Below are 26,013 nucleotides of genomic sequence, written 5' to 3'. Positions count from 1 at the left end.
CTTCAACAACATTTCTTACTTCTCAGCGCTCAGTAATCACCAAAAAAAAAAAAAAACAAGGCAGGGATTACTTAACGGGGTCAGTGAGCTGACCGCAGCCCTGCTGTTACCCATCATGCTTGGCAGAGGTATCATCATCATTCAGCTGTGAGAGGATTATCACTCTGCCATGTTATCCTCTCAGGTTCATTTTGGAAGAAACAAACTAAACACGGCCCACTGAGGCCTCGAGGTTTTGTATAAATAGTTGATATTTCCTTCGCTCTCCATGCTGCGTTGGCTAACAAACAGAAGCTCATGAATAATAATCACTGTGTGTGTGTGTATGTATAAATGCGTGCATACATCTACTTAACATCTATTTCTGTGTGGATTGGGTTTTTGGTGTGTGTGTGTGTGTATATGCATGTAGGAGAGTGGAGATGTAGAATCTAACAACCTCTCAGTCACCGAATCACACTTTGAAATTGGGAGCAATCTGTGCAGTAAACACCTCCCACACACCCACACACACACACACACACACACACACACACACACACACATCCATGGAGACACAGGGTGACACTGACATCTAGAAATGCTTCATAAATAACAAATGAGTTTGGATCAGTGGAGCTACAGAAAACCGGGGAGAGCCATGTTGTAGCAGTTTATTTATACAGTTATATAACAGCCAACATTGCTAATGCTAAAGCTAGTACTACTGCTGTTGCTGCTAATAATAATAATAATACTACCTCAACGAGTAGTGTTATGAGTAGCGCTACTATAACTGCAAGTACTGTTACTGTAAACAAATATTAGAACAAACACTAAGCTAACACTAATGGAAGCATCGCGAGTCAGTACCTTGTGGTTGGGACACAGAAATGTACGTGTATTCAGCCAATTTATTAATTTTTTTTTTACTTGATTTATGTGTGAGGGACCATTTTAAACATAATTGTCGCCATTTGATGTATTGTCACTTACTAAAACAATGACATGCAACACTAAATGTACTGGAGGGACGCACAATTCCCACAGTTTGCAAGAGATTGTAATTTTTCCCATCCGGAAGTCATTCTCAATTGAGAATGACTTCCGGATGGGAGCCGAAACGTCTTGATTCTGAAAACAGTGTCCAGATGACTACGACTGAAACCTTTTCTACGATAATGCTACTATACTTCTACAAATACTCTTGGTATATGTTACCCAACGGGCCCTCACAACCAGTAATGCTACTACTACAGTCCCTGTTACTAGTTTGGTTGGTTGACTGATATATTGATTGATTGGTTTATATACTGTAAGTGTCCCAAATGGAGGTGTAGGTTGGAGTCCAACTGGGGCCCTTTTGTTGCACGTCATACCCCGTCATTTCCTGTCATCTCTCGACTGTCATCTCTAATAATGGCATTAAAATGTTCCCTAAATTTTTTATTTAAAAAGAAAAAAGAAGAAGAAGCCAACTCAACACAATACCGTCAGAAAACCAAAACAAATAGCGGACTCCTCAGGTTACTGTACACTTAATGAGACACAAAATGAAATTCATCCTCAACAACACCAAGATCACAAAAAATAAGTAAATGCTGCTCTTCAGGAATGCTTTTAAATTATATTTAATTTACAGTTCTGTGTAGTAAAATACACAGTAATGTGTAAAAATCTCCTTACTACCTCTAGAGCAGTGGTGGAGAGTACCTCACTACATTTACTCAAGTACTGTACTTAAATACAATTTTGATGTACTTGTACTTGTACTTGAGTATTTCCTTCTTTTGCTACTTTATACTTCTACTACACTGTACACTGTACTTTTTTACTCCACTACATTTATTTGACAACTTTAGTTACTAGTTACTTTGCATGTTGAGATTATTTATACAAAATATAATCAACCAAACAATTATCATGTAATATTATAGATTAAGATAAAACTTTATTGATCTCAGGGGGGGAAATTCACAAACTACCCAGCAGATAAAGCATATAAAGTAATTAAAATGAGCTCCACCTTTAATATAATAATGAGTATGTTTTAGTGCTTTAATATATTTTGATGCTAATACTGTTGTACTTGTACTTAAGTAGAAATTTGAATACATTACTTAATTATTATTACTACTTGCAACAGAGTATTTATACACTGTGGTATTGCTTCTTTTACTTAAGTACTTGAGTATTTCTTCCACCTCTGCTGTAGAGGAAGAAGTAGTAAACATTCACAGATGCTGCAGGGTCCACCATGTTTATCAGGTGTCTGTCTCTGTGTTTTCTTCTTCATGTGTGGACCTCCTGACCTGCACGTTCAATAGACTCGAGCAGCAGCTCTGTCATTATCTTATCTCCTCTGTGGTTGCCATGTCGACGCGACACTCAGCCCTGCTCTGTCAACACGCGACACAATCGATGTTGTGTTTGCTGACTGTAGAGGAGGCTGAGATTGGCTGCACTGAGAGGAGGAGGGGGTTATTTCTCCTTTATGACAGGATTTCTGCTTCAGTGTCTGTCTCTGAACATTTGAAAAAAGCATTGGAGAATCATTCAGTGATTGTGAGTCTTTATATTTGTCAGTGGTGGAAAGTAACAAAGCATGTTTACCCAAGCACTGCACAATTTTGAGGTACTTGTGCCTTAAGTAATTCCATTTTAATGCTATATTTATACTTATACTCCACCACATTTATTTTACAGCTTTACATACTAGTTCCTTTGCAGATTCAGACCTAAAAGCCCACTTTTTTCTGATTGGCCAACTTCTGGAAGCGTGCCGAGGGCCAGTAACTAGCTGGCCCCAGCGTTAGTGTGGAGATAGGTCTGGCTAATAGACTAGGCAGCAACCAGCTCTTGTGAGCACCGCCTCATCTTCTTGCCGGTGAGCTCGACGGCCATGACAGCTACAGTATCTTATCTTAAATGGACTTGGATGAATTTATGTTTATCAGACCACAAATGAGACAAGAATTAGGTTGGAAAAAACGATATATGCCGCCGGAGCGGAGTGTTTCTGGGGGCCGGGCCTCACTGATTACAGTCCAAAAACACAACTTTATTCACTGACTTTGGTGGAACTGGATCATATTTTATGGAGAAAATATTTTCTGGTTTTCCCTCTGATGTCCTCTGGCTGCTTTACCTCAACTTTCAGTTGAGTTTCCTGATGGACAGATAGCTTTACTTGTTGTTAGCAGTTTCTTTAGCCACTAACTGCTGATAGCTGTAGCTGCCATTAGCTCAGTTAGCCATGCAGCTAGCCGCCCTATTGGCTGGCTCTGCCCGGACTGGGAGCTAGGTGGCGCCGGTGCTCTGAGCTCCCAGTCCACGCAGAGTCAGCTAATAACGGCAGCTACAGTTAGCAGCAGTTAGCGGTTACTTTAGCAACAAGTAAAGTTATGTGTCCATCAGGAAACTCAGAGGGAAAACCAGAAAATATTTAACTTTCCTTCACAACAGAAAAAGCACTTTCTGCAAGACATACTGAACATCCTCCAGCTCTAGGTCAGGGATGGAATGACCGCTTGGTGTTGTGTTGTTAATAAAGTTAAAACAACAACAAAAAAAGGTTGGATGGTGGGTCCGGGTGGACCGTTGTATAGACCATCTTTGGTAGAGTATGAGCTTGAGGTAGTTAGAGATAGTTGTTTGGGTTTTTTGCCCATTAACGTTTCTGACTGCTGTATTGTCCTGTTTGTGTGCTTTTAAATCAGTGGCCATGCATTCGGTTGTAAGTATGACTTAACTCACTTTTTGTCAAATTCTTAAATCATTTTACCATTATTTGTGACTTTGATGAAACAAGTGGGGCAAACTAACAGTTGCTTAGTGTTTTCATTAACATGAGTAATTTGTACCAACTCGATCTTAACAAAGTGTGGGCTTAGCTAGCAAGCAATTCATTCATTGATGCTAATGATGTAATGCTGGTAGCAAAACATTTAGTGGGACTTTGAGCTGTGTCAAATTCATTCTCTTTTTTACAGTATTGACTGAGACTGCATCAGACACATCCAGCTGTACTGTGTGTGGTCAGGAATAAAGCAGCTTGAATAAGGACCCTACTGGCTCACTCACACCTGCTGCTTTGTACTCATCTCATTCACTCTGTTGAGGCATGTTTTTGATCATACCCCTTGGCTGATCTACTGAACTGAAACTGAATAGACTCCGCATCCTTATCCCTGCTGTCATTTACGTTTGTATTTTAGGCATGTAGCTGCCATTTTTACAGTATTCATAATGACTGACAAAGAGCTCAAAAACAGTACAAACTTTAAGAGCTTTGCTGATTTTTAGTTGTCGAATCACTAAAAACCAAAAATGTCAATGTCATTATGGTGCAACATGAAAAGTCAGAAGATCACCAAAGTCATTAACGAGCACTGTAAGGAGTTTTCAGTAAAGCAAATTTCTCACACAGATGTTTAGATTTTTTTCTGGCTGATTAGACCTATGCTCAGGAATTTCCTGAGGTCACCAAACTCAACAAACCAATCAGAATAATGAAAGCAATAGTTGCCCCACCAAAGTTTTCTAATTAAACTGAAAATATTAAATTTTTATTAGAAAGCCACCGATATATCTAGATTTATTTTAATGTCATCCAAATGGGTGTGAAAAAATAATCATTGAATCACTTGAAAATCCAAAAATAATATTTATCTTTTGCACAGAAATACATCTGCAGAAAAAAAATTTCAGTGGAAAATGGCCTCTAGATTGCCAAAAAGGATGCAACGTATAGAGAAGAAGAAAAAGTGGGCGTTCTTGTACCACACGAGCCAATCTTAACAGTGCTGTAGAGGAACGCCCCGCCGCGGTCTCCCGTGCTGGGGGCGGTGACTGTACAGTTGTGATATCACAACCTTACGGAAGTCTTGACGGCTCGTTTAAAGGCACAGTTTCTGAATGCAGGCTGTGTGCATCTCTCCGTGGATTGAGCGTTTTGATACTTTCCCAGTATTTATATAGCATCTAGACCTGCTTCATAATCAACAAAGACATGGAAATCTCACCTTCTACAATATGAGACCTTTAAAAAAATAAATACTACTCTCCATCCATGGTGAAAATGACGTGAATCCAAGTTGACTACAGCTACCATACAGCAAACTACAAGGAGTCTTTGATACACAACTGATGGGTTGAATATCACTTGAAGTTATTTACTGGATGCTTAGTTTCTGAAGAGCGGATCTCTCCGGACGATCGAAACCACTTTTATATTTCTCTGTTAAATATGAAACCACAGCCAGCAGCTGATTAGCTTAGCTTAGCATGAAGACTGGGAAACAGCAAGCCTGGCTCTGTCTAAAGGTACGAAATGAACCTACCAGCACCTCGAAAGCTCACTAATAAACACGTATCTCGTTTGTTTAATCAGTACGAAACCCATAGTGTAAAACTGAAAATTTGCCGTTTTACGGGGGGCTATGTGCTGGACTATGTTTTGGCCGGGAGCAGTGACTTCCTGGAGTCTTTGTTAGTTGCCTGGCAACTGGTCCTGACCAACAAATAAATAAAAATATGAATGAGTTTTATTTGTTCTCTAATTTTCATGATTTATCAATTTATTTAGTACAAATGAATGAATTAATAAGCTTTTTTTAAATGAATAAGATGGATTTTTTTTTAAATTCTCCTTACCTTCTCAGCCAGAGCAGCCTCCCCTCGATGAGGTCTTGTCTCAGCCGGTCAGCTCTTCCCCTCGACCTCCCATCTCTAAATGTGGAGACCTGGTCCTCTCTCTGGAGTACCGTCCCGACACAGAGAAGTTGCTGGTCTCCGTGATCGCGGCCCGGGACATCCCCGACAAGGCTCGCAGCGGGATGGACTCCTGGCAGGTTCACATGGTCCTGCTTCCCTCCAAGAAGCAACGCCACAAGACGTCAGTACAGAAGGGTTCACTGCCGCACTTCAACGAGACATTTCGCTTCTCACGCCTGGATCCTTCAGAACTACACATGGCGGCCATCAGGTTCCGGCTGTACGCGCTCGGGGGCAGGATGTCCCGTGAGCGAATGATGGGTGAGAAGCTGCTGCGTTTAGGTGGGCTCGACCCGGACGGAGGGACGATGGAGACGACGCTGGTTCTGGAGCCTCGCAGTAATCTCAAGGTGACAAGTCTACATACATTTTTAGACATAATAAGAATCATGTTAGCTGTCACACTGCGTTTTGTCTTTGTGCTGTGAGGTCAGATTTGTGTAGATATCTGCTGAGTTTATTTCTCTGTGTTGTGTCAGAGCGTGGACTCCCAGCTGAGCCTGTCTGCTGTGTCTCAGAGCGACAGCGCCTCGTCCACTCAGTCTCTGACCCACGGCGGCGTCCCCGAGCTGCTGGTGGGTCTCACCTACAACGCCACCACGGGACGCATGTCTGTGGAGCTCATCAAGGGCAGCCACTTCAGAAACCTGGCCATCAGCAGACCACCAGGTCTGCAGTGAGCCTCACACCCAGAGACACAAACACTGCACTCACACACACTCTAACACACATGGATATTATAGCTCGACCCATACTGATATATATTTTAGAGTTTAAAAAAGTCTGATGATGACATATCGGGTGATATTTGTTTTACATTAACACACCATAAACATTTTGATATGGATCCCTTAAATTTGGTAATTAAAGAGCAAGATTTGTAGTTGAAAGATAAACTTGGCAGAACTTTCTGGTGGACAAACTGTAAAAGAGACACTGTTTCTAAATTACCTCAAACTTATGTTTGGCATTTCTAGATTTGCAATTTTTAGCAGTGGGACTTTAGGGATAGCAGTGTCTGAGTTAAATGTCTCAGCATCTATTGGATGGATTGCCATGAAATTTTGTACAAACATTCATGTTCCCCAGAGGATGAATCTGACTTTTCATGTTGCACCATAATGAGATTGACATTTTTGGTTTTTAGTGACATGTCTCGACAACTATTGGATAGATTGGTCATGAAATTTGTACAGTACAGACATTCATGGTCCCCAAAGGATGAATTGTAATAACTTTGGTGATCCTCTGACTTTTTCCTCTAGCGCCATCATCAGGTCATAATTTTAATTTGTTCAATACTTTGGTTTATGACCAAATACCTGCAAAACTAATGACATTCCCATCAGCCTCAGCTGTACTTTGCGTTTATTGTTAATTAATGTTAGCATGCTAACAGACTAAACTAAGATTGTGACCATGGTTAACATTATTCCTCCTCCTTAACATCGTCATTGTGAGCATGTTAGCATGCTAAGGTTAGCATTTAGCTCAAAGCACAACTGTGCATAAGTACAGCCTCACAGAGCTGCTAGAGTGGCTGTAAACTCTAAGTGTTGTGTTACCCATTGACTGACATGAACGTCTTTACTGAAATATCTGCAAAAACTAGTATTGGCCGATTTATCACAGCAAGTTGCCAGATGACGCCAAATGAATTGTGTTGTGGCAAAGTTGAGTCAACTTCCTTCCTCGCTGTGTAGAACAGTGGTCAGGTAACGTTTATGAGGATTTTCGAGCCGTTTGGATCGTTCGCTCACTAATACGGTAGAAAACGTGAGCTGGGATTAGACCACCATGAGACGTGTGGTGTTAGGTTGCCAACTTTAATAATTACAACCAATAACAAAGAAGAATCTGTCGCATCCATAGAAACACACATAGAGAGTAAACTGTATGTACACAAGTAAGGGAACCCTCTCCTTAGAGTCAGCGACAATTAGATTATCAACATGACAGAAAAAGAAGGTTAACATTTGTATATTTTTTCCTGCTTCCTCTCACCTCTTCCTACCTTCATCCTCTCTCCTGCCCCCTCTTTCCCTCTGGTTCAGACACCTATGGGCGACTGACTCTGCTGAACTCCGTCGGTCAGGAGATCTCTCGGTGTAAGACGTCTGTGCGTCGCGGCCAGCCCAACCCCGTCTACAAGGAGACCTTCGTCTTCCAGGTGGCGCTGTTCCAGCTGTCGGACGTCACGCTGCTGGTCTCCATCTACAACCGCCGCAGCATGAAGCGCAAAGAGATGGTGGGCTGGATCGCTCTGGGCCAGAACAGCAGCGGCGAAGAGGAGCAGCTCCACTGGCAGGACATGAAGGAGAGTCGAGGACAGCAGGTCTGCCGCTGGCACGTCCTGCTGGAGGCGTAACGCCACCGAGATTTAGGATTTCTACTTTTAAGGTGAAAGGGAGTTTATTCTGAAAGTTGGAAAGCATTGCGGGATGAAAAGACAGCCTCGATGTGATCTGCGGACAGGATGACGCATGCGGTTTCAGAGGCGATGGGTTCAAGGACTGAGCTTACTCAGAGCACAATCTCCACTATTGTCACATCTGTCCAAACCTGGCTGGTTATTTTGTGTCAACATGAGGAACAAATTAATCTGCTTTTGGAGGCCGACACAAGTTTAATATGAAATCTTTTTGTTTAATAAATAAGGAAGTAAATAAATGAAAGAAGAAAGCCTTCAGCAAGGTTACATGACAAAAATACACAGAATTTGGTTCATGTGGTTCATTTATTTCCTTTTGAAATCAACTAAAGTGCAGATAAAGAAAGTATTTCTTTGCCATGTAAAACCTTTATAAATTTGAAGGCTACACACAGAAATTCTCAGTAAAAAGCTTTGTAGAATGTCCATCGGCCTCCGAGAGGAGCTGAGAATTTAACTTATAACTTTTATTGGCAAAGCAGCTCTGCTGTGAGACGAGGGAGCTGCAGTTTTGTTTTTCTAGCGAAACGCTTCCTGTGTTAGAAAGGACACACACATTAGAGGTGTTTGTGTGACTTGTTATATCTAAACCTTGCTGTTCTTTTACTAGCTGGCAAATCAGTGGAGATGCAGACAAAACTGCACTGCAACACGTTCACTAATGCAGACAGGAAACAGAAAGAAGCTAAAATCTAAAATATTATTGTCACATCTTCTCAGAAACACAGCAGGCTCGTCTCTCTCATCTCTGTTACAGTTTGTGTCTCCAAACAAATGGTGGATTTTTATATGATGATCCAGTCAGTAACCAACAGATGACATTTTCTTCACCGCCTCATTTTCCTTCATAAAATGCATCAGTTAAAACGTTTTTAGCAACAAAAGACACAAAAATAACAACATCACGTAGATTGCAAGAATGCCAACGGCTGGATGTAACTGAAGTTTAACTATTTATTGATTTCTGCCTTTGAGCTCTGCGGCGAACAAGTGATATTTGACTGCATTTGAGTGCTAGAATCATTTCTCCGTGCTTTCAGAGCTCTGTGATGGTAAAAATAGACACATACAGCAGACATATATAGAGCAACTGCTAAAAAGACTTTTATAGAATAGCATTTCTCTTAAGGATTGTATGTTAATAGTATAAAAGCATCCAAAGTTATGTTAAAATAACATTTTTTTAATAATTTAAAGCTTTGTCTTTTATATAAAATAAGGAAAATATCTCTTCTGCCCCTTTCTCCCTTAACCCATCACACTATTATCATATTATCTCAGTTAGGTTCAAACTGCCCAATTACAAGCAAATGAGCTTTCAAACAAAGGCCACATGTTTTCAAAGCATACTCAAGGGACACTTATTCGCTTTTTCCGGACCAATCTCATCCCACAGTCTTCTTCGGCAGATAGAGTTTACTCAGTTGTCACCGTGTGGTCACATGATTACCTGCAAGACAATGAGATGCGGTTGAAAGCTCTGGAAAAAGCTAGTATATGGAGCTTGAGTTAAGATTATTTCGTCGAACTGCTATTTCCCAGTTCAAGAAGGAACTTTTACGCTCAGGCAATGAATCTGTTACTCTATAATCGAACGTTACCAGGGCCCAGTCGATGTATTAAAAATAGTTTTTGGACCAACAGTCAAAAAAATGAAGCAAATCTTTACATTTTAGAAGGTGTAACCAGCAACTTTTTTACTATTTTCAGTGGTGGAAGAAGTATTCAAATCATTTACTTAAGTAAAAGTAGCAATACCACATTACTGTATGAAAATACTCCATTGCAAGTAAAAGTCCTGCATTCAGAATTTCACTTAAGTAAAAGTACAGAAGTATCAGCGAGTATCAAAAGTAAAAGTACTCATAATGCAGAGTGGCTGCTGTCAGTGTTATACTATTATATTACTGGATCATTATTATTGATATATTAATATGTAAGTGGTACTTTAATGTTGTCATTGGTCGAGGTCGAGCTAATTTTCACTACTTTTGATAGTTTAATCTGTTTAAAGTGATCATGTGTTTTGTTTTGAAAAGTAACTATAGCTTTATATAATATGTCCCTGTGGAGTAGAAGTGTAAAGTAACATAAAATGGAAATACTCAAGTACAGTCGTACTATAAAGAGTTCGGTCTAGAGCTGCTCTGTAGGAAAAGTGCAATGAGATAACTTCTGTTATGAATTGGCGCTGTATAAATAAAACTGAATTGTACTTAAATACAGTGCTTGAGTAAATGTACTTAGTTGCTTTCCACCACTGACGGTTTTAATTTATAAATGGCACAAACTGAACATTTTCTACTCCAGTCAACTGCGTAAAACAAAATACAGGAAAAACTGATAGTTGCAGTTTTTTGGGGGGTATTTTTTTTTTTTTTTGTGCCGTGGTTTTGAGAGATTGGACGTGAATGCAGTTTTGGTTTTGCTGCTCAAAGCAAATTATATTATATATGAAAATGTCAACACAGAAACTTGTTTTTCCAGAAAGAAATGTGCTGGTATTTTTGCATATACCTCTGACCTTGCTGTGAACAGTTTTTATATTTAACTTTTATAAAGAAAATGTTGTCCATTATATATAATTATATAATTAACCATTATATTCTCTTTTTATGCTTGTTCTAACATGCCATTTTAGCTTTATGATGCTACACTGAGTAAAATATACAGTCGCAAAGGGAGAAAATATCCGTCCAATCGCGGCTGAGAGTATGTAAATTAAGTAGTCGACACTAAACACGCCTGAAAGCTTTACTGTATGTGTGAACAGGGGGTGATGCATAGAGGAATGAAGGATCACATGACCAGAAAATACAGAGTAAAGAAACAAACACGAGAGTAGAAGTGAGGATATTTTATGATTGAAGTGGAGGAGGAAGGCGTCTCATTCATATTTAGCACTCATTCATGTTCTCTTGACACATGTGCTACTACAGGCAGGAAGACCAGCAGCTGGAGACTCTTAACCCCGTTGAGATGACAGCATCACCCCCCCCTTCTGCCTCGTCGACACTGATGATGTTATTTGGCCTCGCCTCGATCTCCTTCACAGGGCAAAGCTCATTTCAACACCCATCAACGCTGAGCTGAAAAGAGGCTTTAAATATCTTACTGCAGCTGTTATTAACATGCGATGAATTACTCTGGAAGTGTGTGTGTGTGTGTGTGTGTGTGTGTCCCTCTCTATGTGATAATTGGTAGTTACAGCTGTAGAGTCGTACAGTGTGATGACGGTAATGCTGCTGCTAATGCTCATCCTCTTCCAGTCTGAGCATCATTGAGTCACGAGTTCAGCCCGGAGGGGGGGGGATTATATTTGTTTGTGTAGACAGATACTGTAGCTCCAAAAACCGCTCGGGGGGTTCACACACACCGAGAGCAGAGATGTGTTTATGCGAGCGTTTGTTTTCTTCGGGCAGGTGAAACGATGAAGTGCAGCTCGGTTTGTGATCAGAAGAAAATGACTTTATGGGTGTAATGAGATGACTGTCGGTAATTACTTTTGGAAAGTCAAGCATAACGAATGAACTGAGGGCTGATGCTCATATTTACATTCGTCATGAGAGTTTTCGGGGGGTTGTGCCATGGTTTTAAAAGACTTCAGCCTCCAGGCAATTACAATGGACGTGAATCTAATTTTGGATTTTCTGCTCAAAGCAGTGAAAATGTATATTATATATGAAAATGTCAACACAGAAACTGTTTTGCATAATCATCAGACCTTAACTTAACTCTTTTTTTTTTTTTTTACAAAGATAGAAAATGTTGTCCATTATATATAATTATCCATTATATGTTCTTTTTCTACCTGTTCTAACATGCCTTTGAAGCTCTATGATACTACACTAAGTGAAATATTCACAACTAAGACCGAGTTTTGTTATGGCTGCACTATATTCTAGATGTGCGTCATTTCATGCATTTTACGTCCCCAAAGTTCTGACATACTTGGTATCTTCATTTTCCAAACAAAGTTTAAACCAACAAATGTGGTTTAAACTTTGTTTGGAAAATGTGAGTTTATAACCAAATGGGTACATTGATATTGGACGATTATATGTATGTAATTTGTTGGGATATCAGGCTGTAATTCAAGTTTGGCAGTTAGCTGGTGCTAGCTGTCTCTTTGGCTCTGTCCTCTGAGGTTTGAGATGAACTCCACACTCAACACAACTTCACCTCCAAAGCGATTTTGTCGTGTTTGTACAAAAACGTGATTGTTATTGCATCATAAAACAGAATTTTGTTATTAGCCTACTATAGTGAAATAATTAAAAACATGGATCAGCCTCAGACAGCAAATTTCATTTAAAAAAAAAACATTTTGTTGCACGTAAAACTATGCTAGCACAGTACTGTATATTACAAAACAGTATTCTATTTATTGGTAGTAGTTTTTGTCAATAAGTCATCTAAACGCTGGTCCTACTGCTATGAAATGTTCTGCCAAAAGTTTTGTTTGGCATACGACCTGTCACACGATTTGATATCAGCACTGCTATTCTACAGGCTTCATACATGTAAGTGTGAACAGTGACATGAACTTATATTTACTGCACAGACTGATATATTTTATGCATGTCGAGTTGTTGTACAGAATCTATAATATCTATTCTATATTTTCTAAAATAGTAAATGTTTAATGTTCTTAAGTATTTCCCAGGATTTCTATTGTATTTACACATCTGCATGCTCAGTTTGGGATCCCAGCTTGTATTACAGATGTGTGCTGCAGATGTGATACAGCTGTAATACTCTGATGAAGTGCCTGTGACATTTTGAGAAAGATGAAACATATCCAACATGACGAGGAGATGATCCAAATTTGCATGAAGCCTTTTTCGTTGTTCCCTGCGAATGCTGCTGTAGAACTGCATGCATGGAAGGTGACTACAGGGCAGGCCTCCTAACGTCAAGGCCTGGACCAGGGCTGAAGTCCAAGACCAAAGTCTACACCAGGTCTACAGGGGGTCGAAACCTCAAAATTCAAATATACAAACAAATACAAACTCTTTCTAAACTTGTGAAAAGTGAATTTGTCGTCATCTTTTTTTTTTACTTTGAGGGAACACATGACCTAGGGAACTAAATAACTATATTAAGTTCATACATTTGGAGGATTAGTTAATTGGGGACAGATGTAACTACTAAGAGGGATATAAAGTATTTTAAAAATCTCTCACTTGACCCTGTAGGAACTTCGTGGGTGTGAATTTTGCTGTAGTTCATATTTTTCTCAGTTAGGTTACCCTAACTTTGACGTAACATGGCAAAGGCACTTTTAACTGGTGTCAAAAAACAATGCGTAAAAAGGAATAGTTTGATATTTTGGGAGATACGCTTATTTGCTTTCTTTACAAGTTTTAGATAAGAAGATTGATACCAATCTCATGTCTGTGCGTTAAGTACAGAGCTGGAGTCAGGACATGGTTAGCCTAGCTTAGCATACAGACTGGAAACAAGGGGAAACAGCTAGCCAAGGGTCTTTAACATGTATAGAAATGTAAAAACGACAGCTTTTGGTTTTAAAAAGTTATGTGGTGTAACTATTTCTTTGCAGTTTGTCCGTCCGCCCAGTACTTGTGTGCTACAGGACGTGGTCTTTAAACAAACAAGATGTGTTAATTAGTGAGCTTTAGAGATGTTGGCAGGTGTGTTTTCTAACTTTGGACAGAGCCAGGCTAGCTGTTTACCTCTGCTGCCAGTGTTTATGCTAAGCTAGGCTAATTGCCTCCTCATTCTAGGTCCGTACTTACCGCACAAACATGGGAGTAGTATTGATCTTCTCATCTGACTCCCAGCAAATAAGCATTTCCCAAAATGTGGAACTATTCCTTTAAATGTTACACAGTGAGCCTGCGTCAAACAGAGCTTGTTGTCAAGGTAAATTTAACCATATTCAGAAAGCCATTTACTGTCAGTCTGTGTATCTTTTGGTATTGTAATTTTCCTTTTAGAAACAGAAATGAAAATTTAAAGATAAAAGGTTATAATCTTTGTCCAAAAACAAGGATTTTTTTTTTGTAATCCATTGTCAAAAACATAAGATTAAAAATGGACTTGATTAAAATTTTCTCCCTGTAAATATATAAAAAAAAGACAAAAAATAAAATCGTAATAACACAAAAACTACCACACTGTCCCCGTTTGATTTTCTTTACACCCTGTAACTGTTCTGCAGTGGACAGCACTGAGACAGGTCTGAGGCACTGACACTGTAAAGGCAGTAGAGACTTTAGTCCTGGTCTGGGCCGTGCACGCTGAGCCCCACCGCGACGCCCAGAAAGCACTTTTTGTACCAAGTTTTTGTCGTTGCCAATAAAACCCAGAAGATCCCTGCTGTGGAAACGTCTGTCTGCCATCTGTTCTCTTTGGTCCGTCTCTCCGTCCTGAGCTCTGTTCAGATGTCTTAATTCTGAGAATGAGGTCATAGTTAACAACAATAACGAAATCGCAGTTCGTCGTCCCCCCTGTGATTGGCAGTAGAGATTTCCAGTTTCACGCAGGAAATCACACAGAGTGGATTAGAGATCAGGGAAAGTATTTCGTGGGGTTTTTTTTTTTTTTTTTTAAAGTGTTCTGGGGGAGTTTAGTCTGCTCTTTGGCGACAGATGCTTTGGTTTTTTAGATTTGCAGACATGGATTTGCAGCTTGTTTGTGTTGTTGTTGTTTATTAGCTGTATAGTGTCGAGTGTTCAATTAACCGTTACTCTTTCTAAAAGTAAACACTGGGCGGGTGTGGCGGTATATAGCATGAAAACACTTGAAACCTCTTTTATGTTCCTGAGACTCAACAATTAATTTTTGAAACTTTAATGAATCCATTCACCTGCCAGTGGGTCACTATAATCTACAATTTATTTTCTTATAGTACCACACAAGGACTGGCAATTAACAGCCAATAAACAGTAATCTTACCACTTTTAATGATGTTTTTAATCACCTATATATGACTGTACTGTTCCAGTAATGTTCCTACTGAGATTTACTTCAGCATGATGCAGGACCTGCTTGGCATGAGCCAGATAGTATTCCCTAATCCACTGTGGATATCTTAATATGTTTTACTCCTTAATTAATATTTGCATCTTGAACAGTGTCACACTACGGTTGTCTATTATGATGTGATTACCTTTTCAGGTGTCTATGATACTTTTGTATCGTGTCTGTTTCCTGTATAAGTTGTATCGATTGTTCATATGATTAAATTTTCTAGTTTTTAGTTCCTAATTTTTCTTGATTTCCGCCTTGATAGAGGTTGGTGGACCAAAAACACTGGACGAAAAAATGGAAATAGGTCCAGGACTCAAAGTCTGATTTTTCTTACATTTTTTAGAAATACATCAACATGTTGTCAATAAACCAAAAAAAAAAACACACCAAATATAAATTTAATTTAACAGTACAAATGCACAAAAGTTTTTCAAAATAAACATAAACATACTGAATCTACATGAAGATAAGATATTAACTTCATTTATCCTGAGGGAAACTGTTGTTGCAGTACAAAGGGTGCAAATATAAAATATCAATAAGGTGCAAATCCAAAATATACACAGTGCCAAAAAATATAAACAGGAACATAAAATAAAAACAGATCAGTGGTTCTCAAACGTTTTCATAGAAGCCAAAAATAATTTATGCACCCAACCCCAGTGTAACATAACAGATTTCATTTTTATTAGTCGTCAACAATATTGGGAGAACTAAACAAGCCAAGTTGAATTTTATTGAAAAGTTTAAGATGGTATTGCTAGCGACAGGGCTTTCTGTTCATTGTCATTTATCATTTTCATTCAACTTTAGCTCTACATTTCCCAGTTTGAGGACCGCTGGACTAGAAATTACATAAAAAGTATGTTATATATTCATATATGATCTAAATATATGTGTATATATAATATACTATAAAATGAGTATATTAGGATAATGAGATAAAAGCCTAGTCATGTAAGAGAAAACAGAACAAAACAACATGGTTTTGTACTTTTGGAGGCAGGAAAGTTTGTCTCGCTGTGAAAAAACCATTCAGCGATGGATGCGGGAAGATGAGGGTTGATGCAGGAGCGTCATCACCGCGCCTACTCAGTCTCCTAGCAACAGGAAACATCAGCCTCCGCGAGGACCAATGAGGGCGCGCGGAGAGCGGTGCGTGCTGTCTCTTGTTTGTGTGAACGGGATATTTTAGGAGGCTGGAGAGCAGCGAGCGTCTCACCCCGGAGGAGCTGGAGCTGTCTGCCTGCCTGCCTGCCTGCCTGCCTGCCTGCCTGCAGGAACCGAGGGAGGCTCTGACTTCAGGCCGAGCTGGAGCGTCGCTGAATCGGAGCGAGGACGGTAGATGTCGCGCCAAGGAGCGGAGGACATCCACGGAGAGAGAGGCTTTAAGGGGGATTTACTGAACTGCTCCTGCTGCACGGAATTATTTAAAGGTAAGAAGCTTTAACGGACATTTCACGGATTTATTGGTGGTAGTTTTGCAATTAAAACTGCAGCTACTCGTTTCTAAACTGGGCATTGGGCAAGTTTATCTGTAAAGCACCTTTCAAACACAGAGGCAAAGGTGAAGAAGTGCACTTAAAACAACATTTAAAAGGATAAAACGCATAAAATCACAATGAAAAGGGGAATAAAATACAGTTAAAATACAATAAAGTGAAATAAAATAAAATCCAAATGGACAAAAGTATAATTGCAGGTCTGTGATTTAAAAAACCCAACATTTATTTTAACTTGAAACATGCAAAAACACATCGCTGCCCAGTGAAAATCTCTGTACTCCAAATTTGATGGTGTTGAATTTTATTAGATGAATTGAAGGATTAAGTGTTTTTTTATTTTTATGGGTTGATCCATTTCTGTATCAAGTGTTTTACCCCTTAAAGTTTCTTAATATATGCACATTTCTCACCATTCTTAATAAAGTTAAAGGTGGTTTTAAGGTAGGAAATGAAGGCTTCATTAAGTCACGACCTCCAGTGCACACTTACTTCTGCTTTTAGTGGAAATACTTGCTGCAAAAGGAAATTTAAAGCAAATAAAAGCACAGTTTCTTTCTAACACACACACACACACACACACACTTCCCACGCAGCCTCTCTCTCTGCTCATGTATACATCATCGTGCATCGTTCTCCCACCGCTGAAGTATTCGGGCTGCAGTTGGATGTTAAAAACTGTGTGAGTCACTGCAGCAGCTTCAGGGGAGCCGGTGTGAACGATAAAGCTTCCCACTCCGTGTTTATAATTGATTTATGGCATTTTAAATACCACACGCATACACACACACCACCCTCTTATCTCTCCACCTCTGGCTTTTTGCCCTTTAATGTAACAAATCATGTCAAATCAGGATATTATACAGCAGTGCATACGCAGTGTGTGAGTGCTTTCAATGTAGAAATATATGGAATAAAATGCAGATGTATTAATAATAATAAGAACTAGGGCTGCACAATTTGATATATTATCGAAATCGCAATAAGTGCAACATCGAAAGGTAAACAGCATTATAATGAAGTACTGTAGTGCTGCCCTGGCCTACAAATCCTACCTCTCCAGGTGTAAGAAGACATGTGTGTTTGGTACAGACCCCAACCAATGTCACATCATCATGATTTTAATAGTTTTAGTTAGTGAAAATTAAAATTTGTGATTCAAAAATGATCATTCCCTCTAATCGTGGATCAAAATCTGTCCAAATAATCGCAATATGATTTTTTTTTTACCATATCGTGCAGCCCTAATAAGAACCTTAATTTATATATCACATTTCATACAAATACATTTTTGTCAGGCCATTAGTTAAAAATAAAACTTGTATTTAAAATTTCCTACCTTGAAAATGAAAGCAGGAAATTTTAAGTGGTGCAATTTTAAAAACTTGTAAAATGGTAAAATAAGATACAAAAGTCAAGTATCAGATATATATATATATATATATATATATATATATATATATGCAAAAATTCAAGTTGAAGAAGATCAAAGATCAAATTTAGACACCAAATCCAAGGTTGGCAGCGTTGACAGATTACAGTCACATCTTCTCTCAGTGGCGTAGTTTCTGCGTTCATGCTCAGATGTTTCAGTCCTGTCTTTCCATGTTCCTCCTCCTCCTCTTCCTCCTCCTCCTCCTCCTCCTCCTCACCCGTCTCTCCACCTGTTGTCCCAGCAGGAGCCTGAGGGCGATGTGGAGCCTCAGATCAGCTCAGACGCACTGATTCAAACTCCGGTCAGAGAGCTGAGCGTCGGCTGTGGAGCGTCAGCAGCAGGTAATCAGAGCTACTATCTGTTACCTCGATGACGTCACACGTGATGTAATATTAAAGCCTTCCTTTATTATTACAGTGTGGTTTGGAGGACTTGTTAGAAACAGGTGATGGAAATTTGGGGGCGCTATTGGGACCTCAGCTGATATCAGGGCATGTAACTTTAAACCTGTATTAATTGGGGGGGTTTTTTGGCCACTTGGGGGCAGTGCAACAAGCTGTTATCACAACGCTGACATATTATCACCTCAAAGTTAAAATGCCGAACATGTTCGCAAACAGTGGCTTATTTACACATACAGCAGACACAGAAAACATTAGCCTTCATCTTAAATCCAATGATGTAGCTCCTTTTAGCTCTGGTTTGGTCTCCACCAACTCCTGAGGGAAATATCTGGCTCTTTAGCTGCTAGATGCTCCACTTTCTTCACCAGCTAGTTTTTAACTGTGTTTTTCTGCTGTTTGGTGCTGAGCAGGTAGCTAATGAGAGCGGTGAGACTGAATCAAAACAGTACGGAGCGAGAATTTTTTGAGGACTACTTTTGCATTCCCTTGCAATAGATTTTGCATTTCCTCGCATTATTTTCATTCCCTCTGAGCCATATGTATATTTCCACCTAGCTGCTCCAGCGCATCGCAACAGTATAGTCAGCTCATTTAATTTTACTTTGAACTGGGCATTAAGTATGCTGATATAGTTCTACTGCTCTATAGACCACGCATGGTTATGTAATTAGTGAAAGTAAACTTGAAAGAATTCTTAGATCAAGAGGTCTCTCCAGAGGAAAGCAGTACAGTGATCTGCAGGATGCTGTCGGTTTCATTCATGAACAGTTACTGGACTCTGTACTGTACTGGACCCCAGAGGGGGTTCACTGAGGAAAAGGAGACGTCTCCAGAGGCAGAATTACAGATGTGCACTTGAATCTACCTCATAAAGTTAATGTGCTGTATTTGCATGAGTCAAAAAAAAAAGCAACAAACAAGAAGGCGACTGAAATGCTGCAAACAGAGTCTGTGGTTCTGTCACAGAAAGAGCAGACAGCAGTGAACCCCCTGCAGAGACACATCAGGAATGCAGACCAAGTTGGAAAGCTTTTTGCACAGGCTCCTCTGTTCTTTGCACAAAACAAATCAAAGTAACCTTCAGTGCTGAAACAGGTTTTGGTAGAAGTGTGGAGCAATAATTGATGTTCCTTATACATACAGCTCCGATCCAGAAGTTTGATAATGCTCTATTTGATAACTCCTTTGCATCATATTAGGTGAGGTGTCCATAAACAATGCTAAATGCATTAACTTGAGAATCTCCACACTACCTTCCATTACAAATAGACATACCGCTCAGAAGGAATGGAAGAAGAAAAGTATTGTGAGAGAACGCAAAAAATTGCGAGGTAACGCAAAACATTTTTTTTATTGCTTTTGTGTATTTTATGTATTTTATTTCTTTATATTTTGTCATTCACTGTGGTATTTTATTTCTCTTGTTGTGAAGCACTTTGTACTTTGTTTTGATAAATGCTCTATAAATATAGTTTGATTTATTATTATTATTATATTGCGAGGGAATGCAAAAGTAGTCCTCAAAAAAATTCTCGCCATGACCTTTAGGCGGCTCTAGCCTTCAGATTTTTCCGGCAATGTTAAAAAAATTCAGTCAGTGACGTAAATTATTCAGTTAACGCGACCCCTGGTTGCAGGCTGTAAAACCAAAACAATGAGTTAAAAGATGCTAAAAAGCTCCGTAGAGCTGAAGTGAACTGCAATGTTGAGTGATAATTCTTTGTGGGTTCGTCACTACAAGTGACTCCTTTCACATTACTCAGTTATTTGATTAATATGGATTATAGCAGCTTTAAAGGCAACCCTAAAAAGTCTAATTAATCTGGTTTCACTGCAAACATTTTGTGTCAAATGGTCAAAATGCTGTTTCACAAAAAATCTAAACTCAAGTTCAAAGTACTTGTTCAATGCTCTAAGGTCAAGAATGAACTTTCACACTTAACGGTTCAGAGGCTCATAAAGAGTACCGTTTATAAAAGTTATAAATGATTCCTCAATAAATATGAAAATATGGTGTACCAGTATCAGCCCTCAAATTCTGATTTGCTTTGTAAAGGTGCGATGAATCATAACCTCAGTGGCAGCTCATAATAAGCTTTATTTAAATGTCAGTTTATCACATGGATCTTTTTCAAAAGGTGATTACTGAATTAATCTTTTACTCAGTTGATTGAATGTAAAATGGCATATATATATATATATATATATATATATATATATATAATAGATTCGGTATTGATGAAGCTTGAAAACTGAAAGTAAAAATTTAAAGATACACCCTCTAATTTTGTTAGTGTCCTCGATTCCCCAAATGTTTGGAAACTCAGCTGTTCAAAAACATCCAATTTAGTCCCTTCAGGGTGTAAAACAGAAACTTTCTTATTTGCTAATGGTGGTGTAGGGTACAAATCAGTACTGTAATATTTAAACATGTTTCCCAGCCTTCGCTCTGTTAGATGTCTGTTTCGTTGCCTCCTGCAGCCCCTTTCCTGTGAGAGAGACCAAACCATTCAACAACGTCGAAAGTTGCTTACTTCAAGAGGAAATATGCGGAGGAGGAGGATTTACACGGAGGCCTACATGGATATTTTCAAAAAGTATGAATCTGTTCTTTCCTTTTATTGTCCACATTTTTTTTCACCATTCAAGTCAATCTCCAGCAAAGATCGTGTAATTTGCTTTGTGTTGAGGTTTTCTCATTCTCTAAATATTTCTGCCGTTCAGTTAGATATAGGTGACCTCTCTGTGCTCTTTATTTTATATTCCCTTTTCCCCTGTATGTTGCCATTCTTTCACTCTCACCTTTCTGCTTCATTTTTGTCATCCTTGACCCGCACCATCTCCTCCATCACTGCTCGTTTCCCATTACATTCGTTTCACTCTTTATATGTTGTCCAAAAGAGTCACTAATAATACTTCGCTCTTTCTCTGCTTCTATGCAGATGAAACCTTTATGTTCGTGACAGAATTCACTTCACATTGAAATCCAGATCACAGTTAGTCAGTTCAGTTAAGAATCCAAGTTAACAGAACAGATTGTGCTTAACTAGCTACCAAGCTTCTTAATCGTATTTCCTGTTATAATTATGCAACAATTCTGTATTAGCAAAGGTTTTGCTGTCTTGAATTGCTGGTTCCCCTGTTGGAGAAACAAAAGCCAACTAGAAACGTTGTGGACATGACTAAAGTGGGTAACATTACCAATCATAAACATAGTTATTTTTAAATTCAACTTTTTGGATGGAGCTCATGATACCTATTTAGCAGAAAAATACAAATTTAACATGTTCATGATCTCTTTTCTTGATGGAGACAAACTAACAAAGGCAGCCCGGCTATGCTGGCTGAGATTTGATCACTAGCTACGTTAGCTAACATGCTAGCTGCTGTTACAGCCTTGCTCCTATCCAAAACCAGATTAATTTCCCCTTATGTTATCCCGAGAGATCTTTAGGTAAATGCATGTTCTTGGTGAAAACCTTGTGAGAAACATGAGAAAGTAGCAACACAAGGTGAAACGAGATGATTTCCTAAAAAATTAGCTAGCTCAGGTAGCTAGCTTGCAAACATTGCCTAGCAAGCCTAGGACCCTTTCTTGCTAACAAACTAGCAAAGTCATGCAAGAACAGACTAAACCTTCTTGCTTACCTCAAATATTCAAGTTAATTAAACACAGTCTACCCTTTGTTAATTCTGTAAATGTCAATATGACACTGATAATGTCCAGAAAAGGTGAAAATGAATCTGCAACTCTGTCGGAGTTGACGGTAAAAATGACATTTCTGACAATGTTGGGACAATGCCAAACAACTTGAAAGACAAAAAACAGCCACACACTGCTTGTTCATTACCAATTCTTCTTTTTATTCTTGGCTATACAGACATGATTCTTCAAGAACGTGGGAGATAGATACCTAAAGTCAAAGAACTTCCCATATTTTTTCATGCCTCCTTTGAATAGTTTCCCATTGAGACACACATCATTCACATCCTAAAAAGTCTGAACATCTCTCTCAAGAGTCAGAGAAGTGCTATTACAGTACATTGTTGTGTCTAGTTTTTCTGATTATCTGCTGACGTCTTCACAAGAAAATTATGTGAATCACATGAATGTTTTAGTTCTTTTGTGCCGTTTGTGCCTTTGATCCTGAGACTTTTATCTGCTTGTATGAGCTACAAATCTAATTTTATTCCTCTGATGTCTTCTTTCTAAACTGCTTAGGATAAAATTGTCAAGTGTCAAGTAAAAATGTAAAAGCAAAAAACTAATCCCCTGTCTTTGTGTTTGTCATCTGCAGCACCTGATACTGCAGGAGGACCGGAGCTGCATCCTCAAGCTGTCCCTGGAGAAGCTGAGGTTCCTGGAGGACCCTGAGGCCTACCTGCGGCGCTCCGTCCTCATTAACAACCTGCTGAGGAAGATCCACCATGAGGAGGAGGAGCTGGAGGCCGAAGAGGAGGAGGAAGAAGAAGATGAAGTAGAAGAAGAGGAAGAAGAAGAAGAGGAGGTCACAGGAGAGAGGGGGCAGCGGAGGCTGTTGTACCCGGACAGGAAGAGGGTGAAGGTGTTGGTGATGGACTGCTGCTCTCCAGCGTTCGGCCTGGAGGAGCTGCAGCATTACCGGCTGGTGCCCTGTTACCCGTCAGCCGGATGCCTGTACAGCCTGGGTACCTGCCCGGGCCTCGCCCCCAACCACCAGGTCCTTCTGTACAACCTGGACGACAACGGCTGACTGTCCAGACCTCGCTGTCACGCCTCTTTTCTAAGCTGGGAAAAGCTACGTCAGTTCACGTTACAGGCATGTGGACATGAACTGATTGTTCAAAATCACCAGGAGGAAAGCTGCCGTAGCTTTCCCTCGGTCTCTCGCTAAAAACCCTTTGAGGGACATGTGTCGTAGGGTCTGTTTTGTTCGTTGCCGGGATGTCACCTCCTCTCATCACCTTGCTAAGAGGCAGCGGTGGATATGAGACGCTGAGAAACCCTGATTCTTCTTCAGCCTCGGGATCAGCAGGGTCTCTGATGTTGATGTCAAACTCTGTCGCAGCGTCACTGCCATTTACGTGAAGCAGGCAGGAATTTGTTTTTGCTGTTGATGTTGTGTTATTGATTTTTATTGTCATTGTTGCTCATGTGAACCGTGAGCACATTCAGGGATTTACAGACTGCAAGCTACTTTTGATGCACCTTGGCTTGCGTGGAGAACATGCGCTGATATGCTTCTGTTATCTTTTCATGCTACTGTGTGATTTATGAAATATTCTGTGTAACATTCCCTGGACTGTGTGAATTGTCATGCTATCCCAAAATACTCATTCTCTGAGGTGCGTTTACTGCCCGTGGGATGACTGTTTCTTTCTCTGTATTTGATGTCCTGTGTTCATTCAATATGCTGTTAGTTATTTTCCTTTTGCACCACTTTGCTGCCCTCTGCTGGTGGAAGAATTCATCATGTGTTCAAATCTCACAATGCAAGAAAATTATGAGAAAAGATGGTAACACTTTACTTTAAGTCTCCCTATTTTACAATTTTAAGCAATATATAAACCTTTAATAAATGGTTTATAACACACTATAATGCAGTTATGTTTATTAATATATTTCCCAACAACTATAATTCATAAGTGGATGCTGGTGTATAAATGTAATGAATGACAATATAGTAAAATACAGATATAATAATGTAAAATGTCTCTTCACAGGAGAAAATACTGTACATTAATAAACAAGTAACACGTCCTTATATCTGTGTACAACTAGATTATAGTGTGTTATAAACCATATATTAAATGTTTATAATGCTAAATAGTGGGGTTAAAATAAAATTTTACCAAAAAGAGTAAACATCTTTCTTTGTTGTTTTCCCTTTAAAGTTATATGGTGAAAGAAATCATGTTTTGCTTTCTTGTGTTTTTAAAAAAAAAAAGCTCTAAGAAGTCACAACACTTTTTTATGCTACCAAATCATTTGTTTGTGATTGATTTTCAGCCCTATTGTGTTTTAAAGCTGAATTTCAGAGAGCAGAATGTCTTTAAATTGATATTATATTCCATATTTTCTAATTATCAGTCCTGGTTATAACAGCAGATGCAGTGTTGTTTTGCTTATAAAGCTGACTAATCTGCTGTATGACAACGGTGATTAATGATTCATCCTTTTTCACTGTCTCTTTCTGTGTTTTGAGTGTCCGGTCTCTGTCCAGGAGTTTCACTGGGTTAGAAAATTTGCATCTTGAATAACAATCACTACTAAAATAAACAAACAACAACAACAAACTGCAGGCAACTATTAAAGAGAAGCTTGATATTTTAAAGCAAGAATTTATATTTTGATGAATATGCATATTCAATATTTAGACTATTTTGAAAAAGGGCCATTAAACTTTTTTCAGGTGATTTGATTATCAAATAAAGTAAGGTGACGATATTTTTATGTGTTTTGGTGCATCTTTGTGTAACCATACATGTAGCCTATCGCGGTCTTTCTTCATCTATCTATCTATCTATCTATCTATCTATCTATCTATCTATCTATCTATCTATCTATCTATCTATCTATCTATCTATCTATCTATCTATCATGAATAACTCATAATTATACTTTTATTTTGTATTTCAGTTTTAACGTCTTTTCTTTTTGTTTGTATTTATTTCAGAGGTTAATTTAAAAAGTAAATTGTAAATTGCGCCATACAATAATAGGCTGCAGTCCATGTTACAGACTAAGCGCTGTCACGTTACGTCATGACGTCTTGAGCACGTCTGTCGCGCGTGCGCACCGCAACTACTGTTGCCTTCAAGTGCTCCTACCAAACTCAAACTTTAGAGGTTCAAGTCCTAAATGCCTTCATCGTCCAATTAAGTATCCGGATCCAAAAACTCTGGGAACAACATAATAATTTTTATTTTCAATACGCCATATTTTTTTTAACAAGTCGTTGTTTTCTTGAATATATGTTCAAAAGTTTCTGATAAAAACAGAACGTAGCTGTGATAATAACGTGTGTTTTCGTGAAGCCCTTCATAATCAACTTAATTCAGTGTCACCAAGAAGATGTAAGAAGTGAAACTGGAAGGACATTTTAGTACAGTCTCTATGCTGGGCTGAAGCCAAGACTTTAGAAATACTGTGGTCATGAGTCCAAGACCCTCAATGCACCCTAAATGTTGTGTTAAAGCCGTCTCCACACTGCCAGGAAACAAAATTCAGATGGAGAAATGCTGAGTCTTTAATAGGGCTGCGTATTGCACCTCAATACCTGTGTCTGTAGTATTGAATGTCAAAAAGTGGTCAAGTATAGAAACTTGGGTCTTTGGCTTGTGTACTTATTCTTTGATCAGAATCAGATTTATTGCCAAGTACGTTTTGACATACAAGGAATTTGCCTTGGTATGTTGGTGCATAACAATAAACAGAAGAAAATATAAAGAAAGATAAAGCAAATCCTGTAAGTCAAGAATCATGAATAGAAAATAGACAACATAATATGA

General features: G+C 39.0%; 1 protein-coding gene across 5 annotated transcripts in view; it reads left to right on the top strand.

Annotated features, from left to right (window-relative positions):
• Nucleotides 1-24,949, top strand: part of syt16 (synaptotagmin XVI) — a 55,923-nt gene extending 30,974 nt beyond the window's left edge. For 3 of the 5 annotated variants that reach the window (XM_044167729.1, XM_044167728.1, XM_044167730.1), the window contains 3 exons: nt 5,643-6,104; nt 6,234-6,423; nt 7,809-9,870. In XM_044167729.1, coding sequence (XP_044023664.1) covers nt 5,643-6,104; nt 6,234-6,423; nt 7,809-8,122 — 966 coding nt within the window. In that variant the 3' untranslated portion in view covers nt 8,123-9,870. Of the gene's footprint in view, nt 1-5,642; nt 6,105-6,233; nt 6,424-7,808; nt 9,871-11,124; nt 16,618-18,359; nt 18,460-21,003; nt 21,120-22,820 lie in introns of those variants that run through there. The other 2 variants (XR_006374670.1, XR_006374671.1) reach the window with 2 other exon arrangements.
• The last annotated feature ends 1,064 nt before the right edge of the window (nt 24,950-26,013 follow it).

Source organism: Siniperca chuatsi, linkage group LG15, assembly GCF_020085105.1.
Source record: "Siniperca chuatsi isolate FFG_IHB_CAS linkage group LG15, ASM2008510v1, whole genome shotgun sequence".
Lineage (NCBI taxonomy): Eukaryota > Metazoa > Chordata > Actinopteri > Centrarchiformes > Sinipercidae > Siniperca > Siniperca chuatsi.
Note: the sequence above shows the minus strand (reverse complement) of the source record. Positions and strands in the feature narration are given on the sequence as shown.